General features: G+C 40.9%; 1 protein-coding gene across 1 annotated transcript in view; it reads left to right on the top strand.

Annotated features, from left to right (window-relative positions):
* Positions 1-17505, top strand: part of LOC115147482 (uncharacterized) — a 54577-nt gene extending 37072 nt beyond the window's left edge. The window contains exons 4-18 of the mRNA XM_029689730.1: positions 9939-10268; positions 10386-10595; positions 10722-11054; positions 11518-11760; positions 12576-12677; positions 12766-12779; positions 12870-12984; positions 13084-13416; positions 13511-13864; positions 14278-14541; positions 14650-14913; positions 15080-15170; positions 15273-15327; positions 15411-15646; positions 16553-17505. Of these exons, the coding sequence (XP_029545590.1) occupies positions 9939-10268; positions 10386-10595; positions 10722-11054; positions 11518-11760; positions 12576-12677; positions 12766-12779; positions 12870-12984; positions 13084-13416; positions 13511-13864; positions 14278-14541; positions 14650-14913; positions 15080-15170; positions 15273-15327; positions 15411-15646; positions 16553-16682 (3074 nt within the window). The 3' untranslated portion in view covers positions 16683-17505. The remainder of the gene's footprint in view (positions 1-9938; positions 10269-10385; positions 10596-10721; positions 11055-11517; positions 11761-12575; positions 12678-12765; positions 12780-12869; positions 12985-13083; positions 13417-13510; positions 13865-14277; positions 14542-14649; positions 14914-15079; positions 15171-15272; positions 15328-15410; positions 15647-16552) is intronic.
* The last annotated feature ends 6426 nt before the right edge of the window (positions 17506-23931 follow it).

The following is a 23931-nucleotide window of genomic DNA, read 5'->3' as shown; positions in this document are numbered from 1 at the left end:
CTATATACTGGTGATCCTGGAGTCTCTCTGTCTGTCACAGGTACAGTAACATTCTATATACTGGTGATCCTGGAGTCTCTGTCTGTCACAGGTACAGTAATATTCTATATACTGGTGATCCTGGAGTCTCTGTCTGTCACAGGTACAGTAACATTCTATATACTGGTGATCCTGGAGTCTCTCTGTCTGTCACAGGTACAGTAACATTCTATATACTGGTGATCCTGGAGTCTCTGTCTGTCACAGGTACAGTAACATTCTATATACTGGTGATCCTGGAGTCTCTGTCTGTCACAGGTACAGTAACATTCTATATACTGGTGATCCTGGAGTCTCTCTGTCTGTCACAGGTACAGTAACATTCTATATACTGGTGATCCTGGAGTCACTCTGTCTGTTACAGGTACAGTAACATTCTATATACTGGTGATCCTGGAGTCACTCTGTCTGTCACAGGTACAGTAACATTCTATATACTGGTGATCCTGGAGTCTCTCTGTCTGTAACAGGTACAGTAACATTCTATATACTGGTGATCCTGGAGTCAGTCTGTCTGTAACAGGTACAGTAACATTCTATATACTGGTGATCCTGGAGTCACTCTGTCTGTTACAGGTACAGTAACATTCTATATACTGGTGATCCTGGAGTCTCTCTGTCTGTAACAGGTACAGTAACATTCTATATACTGGTGATCCTGGAGTCTCTCTGTCTGTCACAGGTACAGTAACATTCTATATACTGGTGATCCTGGAGTCTCTGTCTGTAACAGGTACAGTAACATTCTATATACTGGTGATCCTGGAGTCACTCTGTCTGTTACAGGTACAGTAACATTCTATATACTGGTGATCCTGGAGTCACTCTGTCTGTCACAGGTACAGTAACATTCTATATACTGGTGATCCTGGAGTCTCTCTGTCTGTCACAGGTACAGTAACATTCTATATACTGGTGATCCTGGAGTCTCTGTCTGTAACAGGTACAGTAACATTCTATATACTGGTGATCCTGGAGTCACTCTGTCTGTTACAGGTACAGTAACATTCTATATACTGGTGATCCTGGAGTCACTCTGTCTGTCACAGGTACAGTAACATTCTATATACTGGTGATCCTGGAGTCTCTCTGTCTGTCACAGGTACAGTAACATTCTATATACTGGTGATCCTGGAGTCTCTCTGTCTGTCACAGGTACAGTAACATTCTATATACTGGTGATCCTGGAGTCTCTGTCTGTAACAGGTACAGTAACATTCTATATACTGGTGATCCTGGAGTCACTCTGTCTGTTACAGGTACAGTAACATTCTATATACTGGTGATCCTGGAGTCACTCTGTCTGTCACAGGTACAGTAACATTCTATATACTGGTGATCCTGGAGTCACTCTGTCTGTCACAGGTACAGTAACATTCTATATACTGGTGATCCTGGAGTCACACTGTCTGTAACAGGTACAGTAACATTCTATATACTGGTGATCCTGGAGTCTCTCTGTCTGTAACAGGTACAGTAACATTCTATATACTGGTGATCCTGGAGTCACTCTGTCTGTCACAGGTACAGTAACATTCTATATACTGGTGATCCTGGAGTCTCTCTGTCTGTCACAGGTACAGTAACATTCTATATACTGGTGATCCTGGAGTCTCTCTGTCTGTAACAGGTACAGTAACATTCTATATACTGGTGATCCTGGAGTCACTGTCTGTAACAGGTACAGTAACATTCTATATACTGGTGATCCTGGAGTCTCTCTGTCTGTCACAGGTACAGTAACATTCTATATACTGGTGATCCTGGAGTCACTCTGTCTGTCACAGGTACAGTTACATTCAATAAAGCTAAACTGTTGAATTCCATTTAGTTATGGACATTTGTCTTGGTTTGTGTTTACATCTGTATAACATAGTATTTCTTCCATCAGTGTATTAGAGTGAAAACTCAGTGATAAAGGGATTTACAGTGATATTGTTTTTTAGTCACACTTTATTTGGATAATCTGGATAGATGCTCTACAGATGGTCATGATATCAACAAACTACCTGTTGATAAGTAACTGCTTTTTTTTTTTTACTGTGTCACAACAGTGTCTTTCTACTATTTTCAGTGTTACCTTGACACAGCTCTCTCTCTACAGTGTCCATCCTGACCCTAACAGTCACACACACACCACTGAAAATGAGGACCAGACAGTCTGGCTGTAAGTATGTTATAACGTATTCATTTATGTGTTTATTTTGTGTACAGTTTTTGTGTTTGTTTGTGTGAGTGGGTAATTGGGTGAGTGAGAGAGAGACACAGGAAGTAGAGGTGAGAGAGAATGCTGCAGAGCAGTGTGTAAAGTGCTCATACTGTGTTTCCTGTGTCGCTATCTCTCAGAGTGTGAGGGACTCGCCCAGTGACATGTTCACTGCTCTTCAGAGAGACAGTCAGCCATCCGTGTATCAGGCCATCCAGGGGAGAAAACCACCACAGAACCTGGACTGATAGAACCACCACAGAACCTGGACTGATAGTACCACCACAGATCCGGGACTGAAGAGAACCACCACAGAACCTGGACTGATATAACCACCACAGAACCTGGACTGAAGAGAACCACCACAGAACCTGGACTGATATAACCACCACAGAACCTGGACTGATAGAACCACCACAGAACCTGGACTGAAGACAACCACCACAGAACCTGGACTGAAGACAACCACCACAGAACCTGGACTGAAGACAACCACCACAGAACCTGGACTGATAGAACCATCACAGAACCTGGACTGAAGAGAACCACCACAGAACCTGGACTGAAGAGAACCACCACAGAACCTGGACTGAAGACAACCACCACAGAACCTGGACTAATAGAACCACCACAGAACCTGGACTGAAGAGAACCACCACAGAACCTGGACTGAAGAGAACCACCACAGAACCTGGACTGATAGAACCACCACAGAACCTGGACTGAAGAGAACCACCACAGAACCTGGACTAAAGAGAAACACCACAGAACCTGGACTGAAGAGAACCACCACAGAATCTGGACTGAAGACAACCACCACAGAACCTGGACTGAAGAGAACCACCACAGAACCTGGACTGAAGAGAACCACCACAGAACCTGGACTGAAGAGAACCACCACAGAACCTGGACTAAAGAGAACCCCCACAGAACATGGACTGAAGAAAACCACCACAGAACATGGACTGAAGAGCTATGGCTCCAAACCAAAGCTAGTCCATACACCTCTATTCTCTTGCTAATATATTGTTATAATATCTTGAAGGTTCACCCAAATTACAAAATGACACAGTGGTTTCCTTACCCTTTTACCAGTCTATGAACATGGTGACAGCAGTCCATGCTTTGGTTTAGTTTCCCCTGGCACTGTTTCAACTTGCTAACTTTTTAGCATCCGTGGCACAAATCCCATTCGTCATATGACTGATAAGAGGCATTTCTCGCACATAATGTCGAAATCATTCAAAAGTAAAACATGCATTGTGAAGCTCAACAAAGTCACTTATAGATCATTTGAACATGATGTGAGAATGTTAATATGTGAAATATTAATATCTGTCCCATGACTTGAATGGGATTTTTGTTACAAATGCTATAATGTTATGTAAATGTGGGAGTGTTCGACATTGCAGCCAACTTTATAGGTGAGTCAAGATCTACAAATCACCTTGCATGATAAATAACTACTCAATATTATCAATAGACCAGTCAGTCACAATTTACCCATCATACATCACAGTTTTGATGCTCTTGAACACTGTCTGTGTGACTGTGGAATGAAGCCCTCTGCATAACTGTCTTAGTTACTGACATAGAGTTGAATAGAGGGTATATCTTGGCATCTTTGTCAAGATGTCTTCTGTGACAGAATGAGCAGCGCCATTGAGGGCTATTTCCATTTTAAAGCAGTTAATGTATTCTTCTTCAACTTCCATAAGTTTAATAACAGTCGGTATACCAATTGAAATGGTGTATTCAATGGCTTAGCCATGCTAAAACAGTCTTTTTAGCAAGTGCGCCTTCTATTCAACTCTATTGTCCCTGACTGTTTCAAAGTTGTCAACCACAGACTTCAAACCTCACACTCAGTGTCTATTTACATAGACATCCAGTAAGTTAACTTACAACACATCTCCCCTTCACTCTGTAAGTATGCTTGACGATATCTTAACATATGTATCTTTTATAATTTGTTTGTAACCATGAACTTCTGTATCCTGTTTTGTGCATGGCAATGCTATTAGAATTTACATTGTTTTGTTTTTCTGTTAAGTACAGTATACTTTGTAGATGTATTTTGCATATTAATCTGATACAGTATTGTACATGTGGTTTCACATATAATACTTTTGCATGCTATTTTAAGGACTTTAAGAGTAATAGATTGTTGTGGAGACTTGTTTGAAAATGGCCTAAAGTAAGAGTGAGAGTAAGAGTAAGAGTGATTGGGTGGATGCTTCATAAGAGCTCTCGGAGTAGTATTAACATGAGACACAGTGATGGTGGGTTGTGTTTAGGAGTAGTATTAACATGAGACACAGTGATGGTGGGTTGTGTTTAGGAGTAGTATTAACATGAGACACAGTGATGGTGGGTTGTGTTTAGGAGGAGTATTAACATGAGACTGTGATGGTGGGTTGTGTTTAGGAGTAGTATTAACATGAGACACAGTGATGGTGAGTTGTGTTTAGGAGTAGTATTAACATGAGACACAGTGATGGTAGGTTGTGTTTAGGAGTAGTATTAACATGAGACACAGTGATGGTGGGTTGTGTTTAGGAGTAGTATTAACATGAGACAGTGATGGTGGGTTGTGTTTAGGAGTAGTATTAACATGAGACACAGTGATGGTGGGTTGTGTTTAGGAGTACTATTAACATGACACAGTGATGGTGGGTTGTGGTTAGGAGTAGTATTAACATGAGACACAGTGATGGTGGGTAGTGTTTAGGAGTAGTATTAACATGACACAGTGATGGTGGGTTGTGGTTAGGAGTAGTATTAACATGAGACACAGTGATGGTGGGTTGTGTTTAGGAGTAGTATTAACATGAGACACAGTGATGGTGGGTTGTGTTTAGGAGTAGTATTAACATGAGACACAGTGATGGTGGGTTGTGTTTAGGAGAAGTATTAACATGAGACACAGTGATGGTGGGTTGTGTTTAGGAGTAGTATTAACATGAGACAGTGATGGTGGGTTGTGTTTAGGAGTAGTATTAACATGAGACAGTGATGGTGGGTTGTGTTTAGGAGTAGTATTAACATGAGACACAGTGATGGCTGGTTTTGTTTAGCAGTAGTATTAACATGAGACACAGTGATGGTGAGTTGTGTTTAGGAGTAGTATTAACATGAGACACAGTGATGGTGGGTTGTGTTTAGCAGTAGTATTAACATGAGACACAGTGATGGTGGGTTGTGGTTAGGAGTAGTATTAACATGAGACACAGTGATGGTGGGTTGTGGTTAGGAGTAGTATTAACATGAGACACAGTGACGGTGAGTTGTGTTTAGCAGTAGTATTAACATGAAACACAAGGCCTGCCTGCATAGGATTAGGCCTATGTCGGCAGATTGACGAGGTCAGCATTTTCTGAGCTAAACTGACCAAGACCCACCTCCAACAACACAGAATACTTCACATAATTCTGCCTAAAAACAATGACAATTTCTCTCAACCAGTGGGGTTTTTAGGTGAGCACTGATTCCACCCTGTGATAAGCAGTAACCACTTTGTCAATGGCAGGGATGCAAAATATTTATCTTGTCCGTTCCCAGCGCTCCTCTCCAGGGTGCTGTTGGAGAGACGCATCACTGCTGAGCTCCACCAACATTCTGTAAAAAAAGAAAGAAAAAGTATGTGGCCTTTTCGGGAAACTTTTTATATCAGGTTTCTCCGATCAAATAGGCTTACCTAAATGGCGCCCAGTCACTTTAAAAATGTGCTGACACTTAACAAACAACATATTCTAAAAACAGGACAGGTCAAAGTAAAATAGACAATATGGTAAGGACAACCAGGCTAGTCACTGCTGTCCAGGAGGTTCATCCATGGGCTAAATTGTCATGATCAGTGGTTTTAAGTTTGTATCCTTCAATTTTTTACTAAGCTGATCATAGCGAAAATTAAATATTTCTGCATTTGTTGCTGTGTAAACACATTGCAAATAGGCTCAGGATAACTCCTCCTGATAAAGTTGGGTAGCTGATTTTCAGAGCTTAATTAGCCAAATTGATTATCACAGGAATCAGGACTAATTAAGTTGATGCAACGGCCTGTTTTACAAACGGTGGACCTACCAAATGGATGGGCATTCATAAAATTCATTTGTGCCCGGCATCTTTTGGACATCTTTGGTCATGTCCGAACTGGCAGTCTTTTTTGGTGTTTTACAAATGGTAGGCCTACAACATAGATGGGCATTCCTAAAATTCTATTTCAGACAACACTGTAGGCTATACCTCAGTAAGCACCGTCCAACACTGACACCTTTTGGATGTCTTTTATTGGTCCTGTCTGGACTGGATGTTTTTTTTGGTGCATTCCAGACCGGCCCTGATATCCACATTCACGGACGTTGGTTTTTGGTCTGGTCCGGACCAAATCTGAACCAATCAAAGACGTCTGTGTTTGGTTGAGATTTTGCCTGGTCTGGACCAGCTTTCATTTGGCCCAAACAAAGACGTCTATAAATCATGTCTTTTCATCTTTCATTCAGAACCTAAAGAGAACCTAACTTCAACGTCTGGAAAAACAAGTATTTTAAAACCACGACCTAGAGAGGTAATACCGGCGATCAACATAACACTTTACAACTAAGCACGCTGAAAATAAACAAGACTTCTACAGAGCAGCACACACTGTGCACCAACTGACAGCTCCACACAGAGAGCAGGAATAACTTTATTTCCTCCTTCCTGACTGCCTATGCGCTCTTAAAGTGGCAGCGCACGGTGAAGGCTCTGTGCAGGAATTCGCCACAACATTAAACTATATATGGATAACAGGCTACATTCGACTATATATGGATAACAGGCTACATTAGACTATATATGGATAACAGGCTACATTAGACTATATATGGATAACAGGCTACATTAGACTATATATGGATAACAGGCTACATTAGTCTATATATGGATATCAGGCTACATTAGACTATATATGGATAACAGGCTACATTAGACTATATATGGATAACAGGCTACATTAGACTATATATGGATAACAGGCTACATTAGACTATATATGGATAACAGGCTACATTAGACTATATATGGATAACAGGCTACATTAGACTATATATGGATAACAGGCTACATTAGACTATACAGTATATGGACAGCAGCAGTCAATACAGCAGGCTATGGTGATGATGATACTGATTCCTCTGCTAACTAATGCTACTACCAGAACTGTACACAAGGGTCAACAGTGTAACATAATATGATAGTGACATGTTGTAATACTACAGACATCAGTGTTTGTGTGATTAAATGTGACTTTGTCAAGTAGCCAGTGTTGTGTTTCACTATTCTATCTGATTCATTTCCAGTTTGTAATGTTGAAATTTTCCCAACATTATTGATGACATTATTATTATTAGGATGCTGCAGTAATGTTGAGATGCCAGTAGGGAGATCTCTAGTCTAGAACACTGGAACCTTCAGTACCACTTTGATACAGCTGATGAGGAGTGTAAATTGAATGTGTTTGTAGAATAGAATGAATGACATCATGGAAGTGACCAAATGTAAATTGAACTTTGACCTGTTCCATGTAGAACTCAGAGGGACAAGGCAACACATTATAAGATATTACAAACATTCCATATAGAATAGTCAACATATTGTTAATATGGTTCTGTATTTATATAAAAGTGGATATGTGGGACATTTTGTCCATTATAGAAATGTAGGACCCACTCTAATACAATAACCTCCCTTTTCTGATGTGCTGTTCTGGTCCTCATGTATGTTAATGTCTTAAAGAGGAAGGAAAGGACAGTTCTGCATCAGCTACTTGTGTTCTGACTACTATAAATATGTATCAACTACAGAACTGACACTTACTAGCAGTTCCCACTCACTACCAGTCAGTTGACTCACTGTACAGACCTCTCCCCTTCAGTCTGTAAGTACTCTTGACAATGTCTGGAAATATAGTGTTGGGTTATTTGTTTTTAGTCATAAGTCATATTCTTGAGGGTAATGTATCATTTGACTTCTTGTTATGTTTTGAGCTGTGTTTTGGTTGTTACTTCAGGGTCAGTATTCATAAAGTGTCTCAGTGTAGGAGTGTTGATCTACACAGGGATGAGATGATTAACCAGGGTAAAAAAGACATGCAGACAAACATTGGAACAGCGCAGTGTGCGTGCGTGTGCGTGTGTGTGTGTGTGTGTGTGAGTGTGTGTGTGCGGGGGATTTGTACATTGCTAGACATGACCACCTTGTTGACCTGTTAGCCAGCGAGGTGAGACAAGTAGTCTCACCAACAGCACACATGCATAAACGTTCTTGTGTAAGGGAAGCTGGTTTGATGTTGATGATGATGTGTTTTTCTGTGAGCCAAATACGCCATATATAGTTGTTGTTGTTGGGGGGGGGGTGTGTGCTCATTTTGGAAGTGGGCTGCTCATTTAACGGCTACATGGAGCAGGTCTTTATAGAGAAGCTGCTTAAAATACCAGCCCCTCATGGAGCTTGGACAGCCTCTGTGTGTGTGTGTGTGTGTGTGTGTGTGTGTGTGTGTGTGTGTGTGTGTGTGTGTGTGTGTGTGTGTGTGTGTAAGTCATTACTGTTTAGCGTCACAGCTTGGGGATAGGAGTTATCATTGAACCTGGTGGTCAGTCTTATGGCTGCTGTACAGCTTGACGGACCGTAGAGGATTGAACATTTATCCTCCTATATTTGTGGTTCTGAGAATAAAACAGCTTCACAACAATCAATGTATAAATATGTGTTTACAGTACTACTGATCTGTTCAATAAGTGATTGTTGTTGTTGTTGATGATGACTATTGTATACATTAGGAAATTATTTTTGCATCATGTCATCTTAAATAGACAGACGTAGACAGACATGCAACACATCACACATTACATACATAGTGCAATAGACTTACAGACAGACAGTATTCACATAGACAACCATATAGCACAATACAACACAACACAATATGAGCCTGGTTCATTTTCAGTAATGAGGCCCTGTACCCCATTTACAGTTTCTACTTCAATGTATCAGGTGGAGTTATTCTCCAGCTATAGAGTGAGTTGTTGTTTATGTTTCTAAGACTGCAGGGTGGGAGATGCAACAATGGCCTTGAGAACAGCAGGAAGTGTGTTGGTGGTCTTTCTCTGGTCTGTTACAGGTATGGTCTCATTCTTATCTTTTAGTTGCTCTGTTTAATAATCTACAGACATTTCTAAAAGGATATGAATCATAATGTTATTCTGGTGTGTTCTGTTAGGAGTCTCCACTTCACTTTAAATAGTTATCTTTCACACCTCACTGAGTGATGCTTATCTCTGGTTTCCATTCACACTTCTGCACATCAGCAGCAGCAGTAGAATGTTGTCAAACACCAGCAGGGTTGGAGTCAAATCCATTTCAATTCCACTCAATTCAGGAAGTAGACTGAAATTCCAATTCCAATTATTTTCTATGCTTTTCAATTAGGAACATTTAGAAAATGTGAAATTGGAATTTGTTTTACTTTCTGAATTGACTGGAATTTAAACGGGATTGATCCCAACCCTGGCCACCAGTGCTTTTTACTTCCATGATGTATATTGAAATGAATACTAGAATGATATAAGGGAATGTACATTAGAGTAGATGGGTCCTACAGTATGCTACACATGTTCTTTCATGGTTGAGTCCTGTGACATGTCACTGTGTTCAGGTGTTTCAGGTGTTCTGGGACAAAATACTGTGAGGAGTGTCTGTGCCTTAAAGGGGTCATCAGTGGACATGCGCTGTCCTGTTCCCAGATGGACCCAAGTCACAGAGATAGTCTGCTATAACGAATGGTTGAATCATGAGCCTTATGATCTGAGATGGGACCCTAATTATAAAGGTCGTGTGGAGTTCCGTGGAACTACAGAGAAAGACTGCATCCTGAGAATCACAGACCTGAGACAGAGTGACAAAGCAACATATTACTTCAGATATAAAACAACCCAGTATTCAGAATGGAAATATGGCTCATATGGATTCACTCTCAGTCTCACAGGTACTGTATAAATAGTATAGTACAACTCAAGTTATTTATTACATGTTCTATGAGAACAGTGAAATGGTGGTGACTGACAGACTTCCTCCATTATTGTTTCATAACCTCTCCCTTCAGATCTAAAGGTGGAGAGGATATATTACAACACACTGACCTGTAGCACCACCTGTACTCTGACTGGTAACCCCACCTACATCTGGTACAAGAACGGACAACATCTAGATGAGAGCACCTCCCCCCAGTACAAAGACCCAGTCTCCAGTAACTATGTAGACAGTTACTCCTGTGCTGTAAAAGGCCATGAGGATCTCCACTCTCCTGCAGTGTGTGAGTGTTTATTTAATACATTATACTGTGTGTTGGTTTCACTTTGTCATTTGAGAACTGTTATCATTTCTAGAAAGAACTGAGAATATAATCCTGTTGTTCTCTTGTTATGTCACTGTGTTTCAGGTGTTCAGGATCAGAGCTGCAGCAGAGTAACTTACACCAAGAGGACAATCTGTGTCTTGAAGGGGTCAACAGTGGACATATCCTGTACTTATGTTGGTTATTATTCCACCACATCAACATTCTGGTTTAGAAGTGGTAAGTCGACCCCTGAAGACCTAACCAGAGACCCAGGGTATGTAGGTCGTGTGAAGTACACTGGAACATACGAAGGTCCCTTCACCCTGAGAATCACAGATCTGAGAGAGGAGCACTCAGCTGAGTATCGCTTCACTTTTAAAACAGACAACTTTGAATGGGGTCATAGTTTCCCAGGAACAACTCTGACTGTCACAGGTAATACTACACTTACATAACATTATGATATACTGGTAATACTACACTTACAGAACATTATGATATACTGGTAATACTACACTTACAGAACATTATGATATAATGGTAATACTACACTTACAGAACATTAGGATATACTGGTCATACTACACTTACAGAACATTTTGATATACTGGTAATACTACACTTACAGAACATTATGATGTTCTGGTAATACTACACTTACAGAGCATTATGATATACTGGTAATACTACACTTACAGAACATTATGATATACTGGTAATACTACCCTTACAGAACATTATGATATACTGGTAATACTACACTTACAGAACATTATGATATACTGGTAATACTACACTTACAGAACATTATGATATGCTGTAACTACTTTATCTCTAGTAGTAGTAGGTGGAAATAATGAGGGTTGTTCTTTTATGTTGTTATTCTCTCTTCATTCAGACCTGCAGGTGAAGGTGATTCCTGACACAGTGACAGAAGGATCATGGGTGAAACTGACCTGTAGCACCACCTGTACTCTGACTGAAATCCCCAACCCCACCTACATCTGGTACAAGAATGGAGAATACCTATTTTCTGACTCCTCTCCCCAGTATCACTACTCAGTCAGTAGAGGAGGTTCTGACAGCTACTCCTGTGCCTTAAGAGACCATGAGAAACTCAGCTCTTCGAAAGTCACAGTGGGTGAGTGTTGTGATTTACCTCCAGAGTTTTCCTCTCTTATTGTAAACAGACTTGATATTTTCAGTCAATTCAGATTACTGATTTCTAAGTAACTATAGCTCATTACCATATAACATGTTAGTACTGAAGATTAGCTAAGAATCATACAAATAAGCTAATATCATCACCATCTTCACCATCATCATCACCATCAACATTATCATCATCATCCTCACCATCTTCACCATCATCATCACCATCAACATTATCATCATCATCACCATCTTCACCATCATCACCATCATCTTCACCATCATCATCCCCACCATCTTCATCATCATCATCACCATCACCACCATCATCATCATCTTCACCATCATCATCCTCATCACCATCATCACCATCAACATTATCATCATCATCACCATCTTCATCATCATCACCATTATTATCATCATCACCATCAACATTATCATCACCATCTTCACCATCATCACCATCATCTTCACCATCAACATCCCCATCATCATCACCATCATCATCATCACCATCACCACCATCATCATCATCTTCACCATCATCATCCTCATCACCATCATCACCATCAACATTATCATCATCATCACCATCTTCACCATCAACACCATCTTCATCACCATCATCACCATCATCATCACTATCTTCACCATCATCATCACCATCATCACCATCTTCACCATCATCATCATCTTCACCATCATCTTCACCATCATCATCATCACCATCATCATCATAACCATCATCACCACCATCATCAACATCATCACCATCATCATGTTCTTCATCATTTGTTCCAGATACTTCTTCTCTGAGCTGCTTGAGTGTGACCTACACCAGTAGAAGCATCTGTTCCTTGATCCCATCAGTGGACCTGCCTTGCACTACCATATATCCCACAGGTTAGACTGTTATCTTTAAGTCATGTTGAGTAATATTGTCAACTACAGAAGGAAACCAGAAAGTGTGTTTTTATATGCTCTCATTCAGACCTGCAGGTGAAGGTGAGTCCTAAACAGTATTCAGAGTATACGACACTGACCTGTAGCACCACCTGTTCTCTGACTGTTAACCCCACCTACATCTGGTACAAGAACGGACAACATCTTCCTTGGTCCACTTCCCAACAACACTATGTCTGGAGTTCTAAAACAGAGAGTTACTCCTGTGCTGTTAAAGGCCATGAGGGTCTCCGCTCTCCTGCAGTGTGTGAGTGTGGATTCTATTGGGATCATTTGTAGCTAACCTTTCTTTTTAACAAAGTAAGGCAATTTTCTAACTTCAAGGTATTATTTAATGTATTTTCAGGTGCTCAGGGTGACAACTGCTGGAGGGTGACTTACACCAAGAGGAGAATCTGTGTATTGAAGGGCTCCACAGTGAACATATCCTGCTCTTACACTCATCCCAGTAGTTATATAGAACAAGGTTCATTCTGGTTTACACAGAAACACCCTGTAGATCTCAGTTCATATCCAGAGTATGCAGGTCGTGTGGAGTACAATAGGAACACAGAGAACCACCACACCATGACAATAACAGACCTGACAGAGAAGGACTCGGCTGAATACAAGTTCAGATTACTAACAACAGATGAGGGGAGATTTTCTGGTCTTCCTGGTGTGATGTTGACTGTCACAGGTAATACTCCACCTACAGTTAGTACTGTAATAGGACAAGTCTAATCACATGATAAGCCTGTCTGGAGTCAAATATGACTGATGTTTCCTCTTAGATATCCTGTTGGAGATGGATCCTACGTCTGTGTCTGACGGGGAGAGAGTCACACTGAGATGTAGAACCAAATGTACAGTCAGTCTCAACCCCACCTACATCTGGTACAAGAACGGACAACGTCTGACCAAACCAATCACCAGTTATAACAGCCTGATTCTAGACCCAGTCACCAGTTATAACAGTCTGATCCTAGACCCAGTCACCAGTTATAACAGTTTGATCATTGACCCAGTCACCAGTTATAACAGTCTGATCCTAGACCCAGTCAGCAGTGAGGATACAGGGTACTACTCCTGTGCTGTAGAAGGCTTTGAGAGAATCCTCTCTCCAGAAGAGACTCTCACTGTCAGATGTGAGTACATGGGGTGTTGATATATCTACAGTGAAAGTTATTGATATCATCTCTGTAATACATGGTTCTACATGTCAGTGTAATATACTAATCTATACTAATTTACATCATCTCTGTAATACATGGTTCTACATGTCAGTGTAATATACTAATCTATACTAATTTACATAATCTCTCTAATACATGGTTCTACATGTCAGTGTAATATACTAATCTATACTAATTTACATCATCTCTCTAATACATGGTTGTACATGTCAGTGTAATATACTAATCTATACTAATTTACATAATCTCTCTAATACATGGTACTACATGTCAGTGTAATATACTAATCTATACTAATTTACATCATCTCTTGGTATCTTACATGATATATCAGTTGTTATTTATTCTGTCATCTTCAACACCAGATGGTCCAAAGAACACCTTAGTGTCAGTCAGTCCCTCTGGTGAAATAGTGGAGGACAGTTCAGTGACTCTGACCTGCAGCAGTGATGCCAACCCACCTGTGGATAAATACACCTGGTACAAGAAGAACGTAGCTTCACTGACAGGATCTGAAAAGACATACAATTTCACCACCATCAGTTCTGAGGACAGTGGAGAATACTACTGTGAGGCTGAGAATAAATATGGACGTCTCAACTCTTCTTCTGTGTCTGTGGACGTTCAGTGTTAGTACACCTAACCTCATCTTTTAATCAGAGGATCACATTTAAATTCATATTTCAATTACAAGTAAAACACTATTTTAAACACTGTTGTTACATATTGTCCACCAGATGGCCCAAAGAGCACCTCAGTGTCAGTCAGTCCCTCTGGTGAAATAGTGGAGGGCAGTTCAGTGACTCTGACCTGCAGCAGTGATGCCAACCCACCTGTGGACAAATACACCTGGTACTTTCAAAATAAGACTTTTCTAAATGGATTTGGACAGATGTACAACATAAGTAAGTTCAAGTCTAAGGACAATGGACATTACCACTGTGAGGCCCTGAATGGAAGAGGATCTAGGAACTCTACAGCTCTGATGATCATTTTACCAGGTGAACTTTCATCTTCAATATTTCAACACAAAATTACATTTCAATCTAATATTAATAATTATACATTGGCTTATCAGACTTTGTTTAATAATTATATATACGTTGAGATTAGATCAGTTAACAAATATTGTACTATTTTACTCATATCATCCATATTATATTATAGGGAAACAAACCTCAGTTCTGAATGCAGCTGTAGGAATCATAGTGGTTGTTCTGGTTCTCATCCTCTGTCTCTCTGGACTCATGTGGTTCAGGTGAGTGATTCTTTTAAAGATTATTTCACTCTAACTCTTTATTAACTTCATTTGTTCATTAATTCATTCAATAATACATTTATTAATTAATGTGCAAACCAGGAAGAAGTCCTCCATATCCACCTCTGACACAAGAGACACATCAGAGAATGTACAGGTGAGTCTGTTACAATCAGATTATTTGTATTGCTTTGTGGAACATTTCTACTCATTATGTTGTCTGTCCTCTCTTCCCATCAGGGAAACTCTAGTCCCGTGTATGAAAACGTCTCAAGCATGGCCATGACAACTACTGCAGCACAGACAGCAGCCACCGTCGGCCAGGATGATGTTCACTATGCCAGTGTCCACTTCTCTCGCTTAAAAAACCAGGAAGTTCCTCTGTACTCCACCGTCCAGCTGCATCAACCCCAGAAACAGGATGAGGATGTCCAGTACGATGCTGTGAAATTCAACCTCCCCAGTGCTGCCAACCAGTGAGAATTTTCTGCCATTACAACAACAGAGTCAATTCTAGAGCATTGTGGATACACCACATTACAGGAGAAGTTGTCTTTTTTACAACCAAATTTCTATTTTTTTATGTAAATGCCATGTTTTAGAAAGGTCCAGACACCTTTTTTTGCAATTTCACTTGTTTTAGAGAAATTTACCCAACCAGCAATGCACTTCCTCATCCTCGTTGTGCAGTACGGAGGCTCTGAAAAAACATGAACAAATGCTCCAAAAACTCCCAAATATGTCCTTTTAGAAACAGAAATATCTCAGTATAGTGATGCAGGTCTTTAGATGTAACAGTTGTACACATGAAATTGTGTCATTCCAAACTTTATCCACAACGTTATATTCCATTTTGTGTGACTAGTGCTGTTTCCCCGTCCAACTGTTCTATTCTCTGTGTAGCCTGCTGCTAGAACGGACGAGAGGCATCGTTCAAGTCTCAACAACATGGAACATAACGTTGCAGATAATGTTCTGAATGACACAATTTCACTTGTACAACATCTAAAGACATGCATCACTCACTATAGACTATGTATAGCTTTTTAGTTTCTTAAAGGACGTTTTGGGGTGTTTTTGGAGCCCACTTACTGAACAACGAGGATGAGGAAGTGAATAGATGGTTGGGAATAGTTTCTCAAAAAAAAAGAGTGAATTTGCACCAAAATAATCTGGACCCTCCTATAACATTCCAGTTACATATGTTTTTAGATTTGGTTGTAAACAAGCTATATTCTTGATTACAGCTCATTCACATGCTGCTGCTTATTGGACGAGAAGACCATGATGGGTCTTGGTCAAAGTAATGCACTATAAAAGAGAATATGAAGGTTTTTTGGAGGGATGCAGATTCTGTTAAATTTCTGTTTCTCTTTCTTCAGACCCACGGCAGCACAAGCAGCTGAGGAGGACTCTTCTGAGATCTATAGTAGAGTCAACAAACCCAGAGGACCTGAACACAACAAACCCAGAAGAGCTGAACACAACAAACCCAGAACCAAGAGGACCTGAACACAACAAGTTTGACAGAAACCTTGTATATCTGGACCTGTCTAGTCCAACTAACTGTTATAATAATATATCATGATATGCCATTTAGAAATGCTTTCATCCAAAGTGACTGTGTGGATCCATCTTTCATGCCGGTGGCCCCATTGGGAATTGAACCCATACATCATGCTCTACCAACTGAGTCACAGGACTATTGTATTCACACTTAGTAGGAGTGCTGATCTAGGGTCAGTTTTGCCTTTTAAACTATGATGAATAAGATGGGAAACCTTGTAAATATTTTTCCATACATTTTTAAGTAACATGGAACAGAATCTGAACACAATAACTTTGCTTTGTATTTCTGAAATAGCCTCGATGTACAGTTCTATTTTATATGAAGGCTGAGAACATTATAAATATGTTTTAATTTGTTCTTGATGTTTGCTCACAGGAACAATACTTCTATTCTACAGTTGTCACGACTTCCACCGAGGGTCTCCTCTCCCTGTTCGGGCGGTGCTCGGCGTCGCCGGCCTACTAGCTGCCACCGATCCCCTTTTCCTTTTCATTTAGTGCTGTCTAGTTTTACACACCTGTGTCTTGTTTTCTCTGATTTAGGTGGGTATAATTTTCCCTGCTGCAGGTTAGGCTGCGTGCGGGATTGTTTGCCTTAGGGAACATGTAAGAGGTGCGTGCCTGCACCACGGGCGTTGTTTGTTTCATTTACGGTACGTGTTTACCGGGGACATATTTGCTCGTGGCTAGCGGAGTTGAGGTTTCTCCCCTGTGTGTGTCGCTGTGCTTGTGGAACCACCAAAATAAACAGTGGATTCTCCTTGAACCCTTCTGCTCTCCTGCTCCTGATTCCACACACCCCCCTCCATCGAGAGGCCTTGTTACAACAGTACCATTCTGTACCATTCTGTTGCATTCTACAGTACTTTACTATTATACTACATTCATAGTACTATTCTGTTACATTCTACTGTCCTGTACAGTACTATTCTGTTACATTCTACAGTATTGTACTATTCATTGACATTATACAGTAATATTCAGATACATTCTACAGTACTATTCTATTACGGTACATTCTACAGTACTATATTGCAGTATACTGTACTATTCTATTACGTTATAGTCCTATTCTTTTACAGTACAGTACTATTACAGTACTCTTACAGTACTATTCTATTACAGTACTGTAAGATGATACACAATATGTTACCTTGATATTTTCATATACATTTATTATTGTTATGGTAATATTTTACCTCATTGTTCTGATGCAACGTTTCTTATCACTTTGTAGTGTCTGTGACTGTCATATGATGACATGCTATTTTAACAAATCCATTACCTAATGTTTAATTGATTATGTGATTGAATTAAATCATGCAACAATTAACTCACTAATAACCTGGGGCACCACGGAGAAGCTTATTTAAAGGATTTCCCTCTTCCAAATTAACTCTTACAGATCTAAAAATATCTTACATTTCAGTCATCAATTATTCTTGACCTCATTCATTGTCATCTGAACGTCGTAAAATTATTGGTGATCTGCACAAACTCTGGTTTCCATAATGAATCAGCAATATACAAATTGGCTTATTTATTTACTAACTAAATAAACACACAGAATGACATAAACAAACAGTAGATACTGGTTACTGACGATGATAGAAAAGTCCCTAGTGGACTAAGCAGATATGACGGCTTGATAGTCAAAGGAAAGGGGCGGGAAAGACAAAATGGATTCACTACACAGTCTATCATTATATTAATTGAAATGATAATCCTTTGCACATGAACGGCCGCTCATTCGAGAATAATTGCAATATATATTTACGCCCCTATGTCGTTGTCATCTTCTCTGTTGGAATCCTTGATCTTCCTGTAGGGTTCCTCAGTCTCATTTTGTCCAACTAGTAGTTAGAGAATAAATTACATTATTGTACAGTGAGAATGTGATGTCATATAGAATGAGTGCTATGTCTCCAACACAGCGTGGCTCTTGAGCCCCTAACTGTTGTCTGACCTTCCCAGGTAGGGGTGTCTCTTTTGGGGGGCAGAGATGGGCTAGAGGTGGATGAGAGAGTGGAGACCCATGGAAGTGTACCTATTGCCCACCTAACTGTTGTCTGATCTTCCCAGGTAGGGGTGGATGGGGGGGGGGGGGGGGGGGGGGGGAGAGTGGAGTGGAGATCCATGGAGGGGCATGTTTTACCCCCCTGACAGCCCTAATGAGTCTGTGTTTAGGGATAGAGGAGAGCTAGGGGTGGAGGCTGTGAGGCCAAATATGGGCATCCTGTCCAGAAATTCCTCAATGGTGACCACACCATCTTTGTTATTGTCCATTTCACACCACACACACTGTACAGGTTACACACTTACCTCTGAAACAGGACAAATATAAGCACAACCTATTTGACCTTTTTGGTCCTGGTTGTTCATAAGGTCTGAGTGCACCAATAAGGAGAAGATTATGTCCACAGGATCCTTTTAAAACACTTTGTGGAAAACACAGGATGTAGACGTATCTAACCCTGGATCCAATTAGAAACCACAGGATGTAGACGTATCTAACCCTGGATCCAATTAGAAACCACAGGATGTAGACGTATCTAACCCTGGATCCAATTAGAAACCGTGCTAAAGCATTTAAAAGGTCATTTCCAATTGAGCCGATATCTGCTGTGTTTACCTTGAATGTGATCTCCACTAACGCAGGAACTCTGCCTTTAAATAAACATATTGTCTACAAGCACATTTGGATTGACTGAAGGGCCACAGTGGATTCAGAAAGTATTCAGACCCCTTGGCTTTTTCCACATTTTGTTAAGTTACAGCCTTATTCTAAAATGGATGAAATGGTTTATTTTCCCCTCAATCTACACACAATACCCATTAATGACAAAGCAAAAACACAATTAAAAATGTTTGCAAACATGTGGTTAGTTCTGCTACCTGGAATAAGATGTCGACATGCTCCATGGGTACATTTTTTTATATTATTTAACCAAGTAAGTTGACTGAGAACACATTCTCATCTACAGCAACAACCTGGGAAATAGTTACAGGGAGAGGAGGGGGATGAATCAGCCAATTGGAAGCTGGGAATGAATAGGTGACTGTGATGGTATGAGGGCAAGATTGGGAATTTAGCCAGGACACCAGGGTTAACACCCCTACTCTTATGATAAGTGGCATGGGATTTTAGATACAAGAGAGTCAGGACACCCGTTTAGCATCCCATCCGAAAGAGGGCCCCCAAAACAGGGCAATGTCCCCAATCACTACCCTGGGACATTGGGATATTGTTTTAGACCAAAGGAAAGAGTGCCTCCTACTGGCCCTCCAACACCACATCCAGCAGCATCTGTTCTCCCATCCAGGGACTGACCAAGACCCACCCTGCTTAGCTTCAGAAGCAAGCCAGCAGTGGGATGCAGGGTGGTATGCTGCTGGCAAACACATTCCCATCATATTGTATCATAGATGGAGAGCATGATATGAGTCATCCCCTGGAACACATACACCACCCTAATCCCTATATAGTGCAATACTTTTGACTATGGGCTTTGGGTATTGAACTATTTAGGGATTAGGGTGCCATATGACACAGAAACAGTGTAACGGAATATGACATTGGCATGTTGTACCAATACAGACATCAGTTTGTAGAAGTACTGTTAGAGAGAGGTAAAGAGAAAGGTTTTTATGTTCAGGCGCCAGACAGGTATTAACCTGCCGAACTGGAAAGAGTAGGATAGATAGAGAACCACTACCAGACAGGTATTAACCTGCTGAACTGGAAAGAGTAGGATAGATAGAGAACCACTACCAGACAGGTATTAACCTGCTGAACTGGAAAGAGTAGGATAGATAGAGAACCACTACCAGACAGGTATTAACCTGCTGAACTGGAAAGAGTAGGATAGATAGAGAACCACTACCAGACAGGTATTAACCCTGCTGAACTGGAAAGAGTAGGATAGATAGAGAACCACTACCAGACAGGTATTAACCTGCTGAACTGGAAAGAGTAGGATAGATAGAGAACCACTACCAGACAGGTATTAACCCTGCTGAACTGGAAAGAGTAGGATAGATAGAGAACCACTACCAGACAGGTATTAACCTGCTGAACTGGAAAGAGTAGGATAGATAGAGAACCACTACCAGACAGGTATTAAGCTGCTGAACTGGAAAGAGTAGGATAGATAGAACCACTACCAGACGGGTATTAACCTGCTGAACTGGAAAGAGTAGGATAGATAGAGAACCACTACCAGACGGGTATTAACCTGCTGAACTGGAAAGAGTAGGATAGATAGAGAACCACTACCAGACGGGTATTAACCTGCTGAACTGGAAAGAGTAGGATAGATAGAGAACCACTACCAGACGGGTATTAACCTGCTGAACTGGAAAGAGTAGGATAGATAGAGAACCACTACCAGACGGGTATTAACCTGCTGAACTGGAAAGAGTAGGATAGATAGAGAACCACTACCAGACAGGTATTAACCCTGCTGAACTGGAAAGAGTAGGATAGATAGAGAACCACTACCAGACGGGTATTAACCTGCTGAACTGGAAAGAGTAGGATAGATAGAGAACCACTACCAGACAGGTATTAACCCTGCTGAACTGGAAAGAGTAGGATAGATAGAGAACCACTACCAGACAGGTATTAACCTGCTGAACTGGAAAGAGTAGGATAGATAGAGAACCACTACCAGACAGGTATTAACCTGCTGAACTGGAAAGAGTAGGATAGATAGAGAACCACTACCAGACAGGTATTAACCTGCTGAACTGGAAAGAGTAGGATAGATAGAGAACCACTACCAGACAGGTATTAACCTGCTGAACTGGAAAGAGTAGGATAGATAGAGAACCTCTACCAGACAGGTATTAACCTGCTGAACTGGAAAGAGTAGGATAGATAGAGAACCACTACCAGACAGGTATTAACCTGCTGAACTGGAAAGAGTAGGATAGATAGAGAACCACTACCAGACAGGTATTAACCTGCTGAACTGGAAAGAGTAGGATAGATAGAGAACCACTACCAGACAGGTATTAACCTGCTGAACTGGAAAGAGTAGGATAGATAGAGAACCACTACCAGACGGGTATTAACCTGCTGAACTGGAAAGAGTAGGATAGATAGAGAACCACTACCAGACGGGTATTAACCTGCTGAACTGGAAAGAGTAGGATAGATAGAACCACTACCAGACAGGTATTAACCTGCTGAACTGGAAAGAGTAGGATAGATAGAGAACCACTACCAGACGGGTATTAACCTGCTGAACTGGAAAGAGTAGGATAGATAGAGAACCACTACCAGACAGGTATTAACCTGCTGAACTGGAAAGAGTAGGATAGATAGAGAACCACTACCAGACAGGTATTAACCCTGCTGAACTGGAAAGAGTAGGATAGATAGAGAACCACTACCAGACAGGTATTAACCTGCTGAACTGGAAAGAGTAGGATAGATAGAGAACCACTACCAGACAGGTATTAACCTGCAGAACTGGAAAGAGTAGGATAGATAGAGAACCACTACCAGACAGGTATTAACCTGCTGAACTGGAAAGAGTAGGATAGACAGAGAACCACTACCAGACAGGTATTAACCTGCTGAACTGGAAAGAGTAAGATAGATAGAGAACCACTACCAGACGGGTATTAACCTGCTGAACTGGAAAGAGTAGGATAGATAGAGAACCACTACCAGACGGGTATTAACCTGCTGAACTGGAAAGAGTAGGATAGATAGAGAACCACTACCAGACGGGTATTAACCTGCTGAACTGGAAAGAGTAGGATAGACAGAGAACCACTACCAGACGGGTATTAACCTGCTGAACTGGAAAGAGTAGGATAGATAGAGAACCACTACCAGACGGGTATTAACCTGCTGAACTGGAAAGAGTAGGATAGATAGAGAACCACTACCAGACAGGTATTAACCTGCTGAACTGGAAAGAGTAGGATAGATAGAGAACCACTACCAGACAGGTATTAACCCTGCTGAACTGGAAAGAGTAGGATAGATAGAGAACCACTACCAGACAGGTATTAACCTGCTGAACTGGAAAGAGTAGGATAGATAGAGAACCACTACCAGACAGGTATTAACCCTGCTGAACTGGAAAGAGTAGGATAGATAGAGAACCACTACCAGACAGGTATTAACCTGCTGAACTGGAAAGAGTAGGATAGATAGAGAACCACTACCAGACAGGTATTAACCTGCTGAACTGGAAAGAGTAGGATAGATAGAACCACTACCAGACAGGTATTAACCTGCTGAACTGGAAAGAGTAGGATAGATAGAGAACCACTACCAGACGGGTATTAACCTGCTGAACTGGAAAGAGTAGGATAGATAGAGAACCACTACCAGACGGGTATTAACCTGCTGAACTGGAAAGAGTAGGATAGATAGAGAACCACTACCAGACGGGTATTAACCTGCTGAACTGGAAAGAGTAGGATAGATAGAGAACCACTACCAGACGGGTATTAACCTGCTGAACTGGAAAGAGTAGGATAGATAGAGAACCACTACCAGACGGGTATTAACCTGCTGAACTGGAAAGAGTAGGATAGATAGAGAACCACTACCAGACGGGTATTAACCTACTGAACTGGAAAGAGTAGGATAGATAGAGAACCACTACCAGACAGGTATTAACCTGCTGAACTGGAAAGAGTAGGATAGATAGAGAACCACTACCAGACAGGTATTAACCTGCTGAACTGGAAAGAGTAGGATAGATAGAGAACCACTACCAGACAGGTATTAACCTGCTGAACTGGAAAGAGTAGGATAGATAGAGAACCACTACCAGACAGGTATTAACACTGCTGAACTGGAAAGAGTAGGATAGATAGAGAACCACTACCAGACAGGTATTAACCTGCTGAACTGGAAAGAGTAGGATAGACAGAGAACCACTACCAGACAGGTATTAACCTGCTGAACTGGAAAGAGTAGGATAGATAGAGAACCACTACCAGACAGGTATTAACCTGCTGAACTGGAAAGAGTAGGATAGATAGAGAACCACTACCAGACAGGTATTAACCCTGCTGAACTGGAAAGAGTAGGATAGATAGAGAACCTCTACCAGACAGGTATTAACCTGCTGAACTGGAAAGAGTAGGATAGATAGAGAACCACTACCAGACAGGTATTAACCTGCTGAACTGGAAAGAGTAGGATAGATAGAGAACCACTACC

Source organism: Salmo trutta, chromosome 14, assembly GCF_901001165.1.
Source record: "Salmo trutta chromosome 14, fSalTru1.1, whole genome shotgun sequence".
Taxonomy (NCBI): Eukaryota; Metazoa; Chordata; class Actinopteri; order Salmoniformes; family Salmonidae; genus Salmo; species Salmo trutta.
This window is presented reverse-complemented; position numbering and strand designations above follow the sequence as displayed.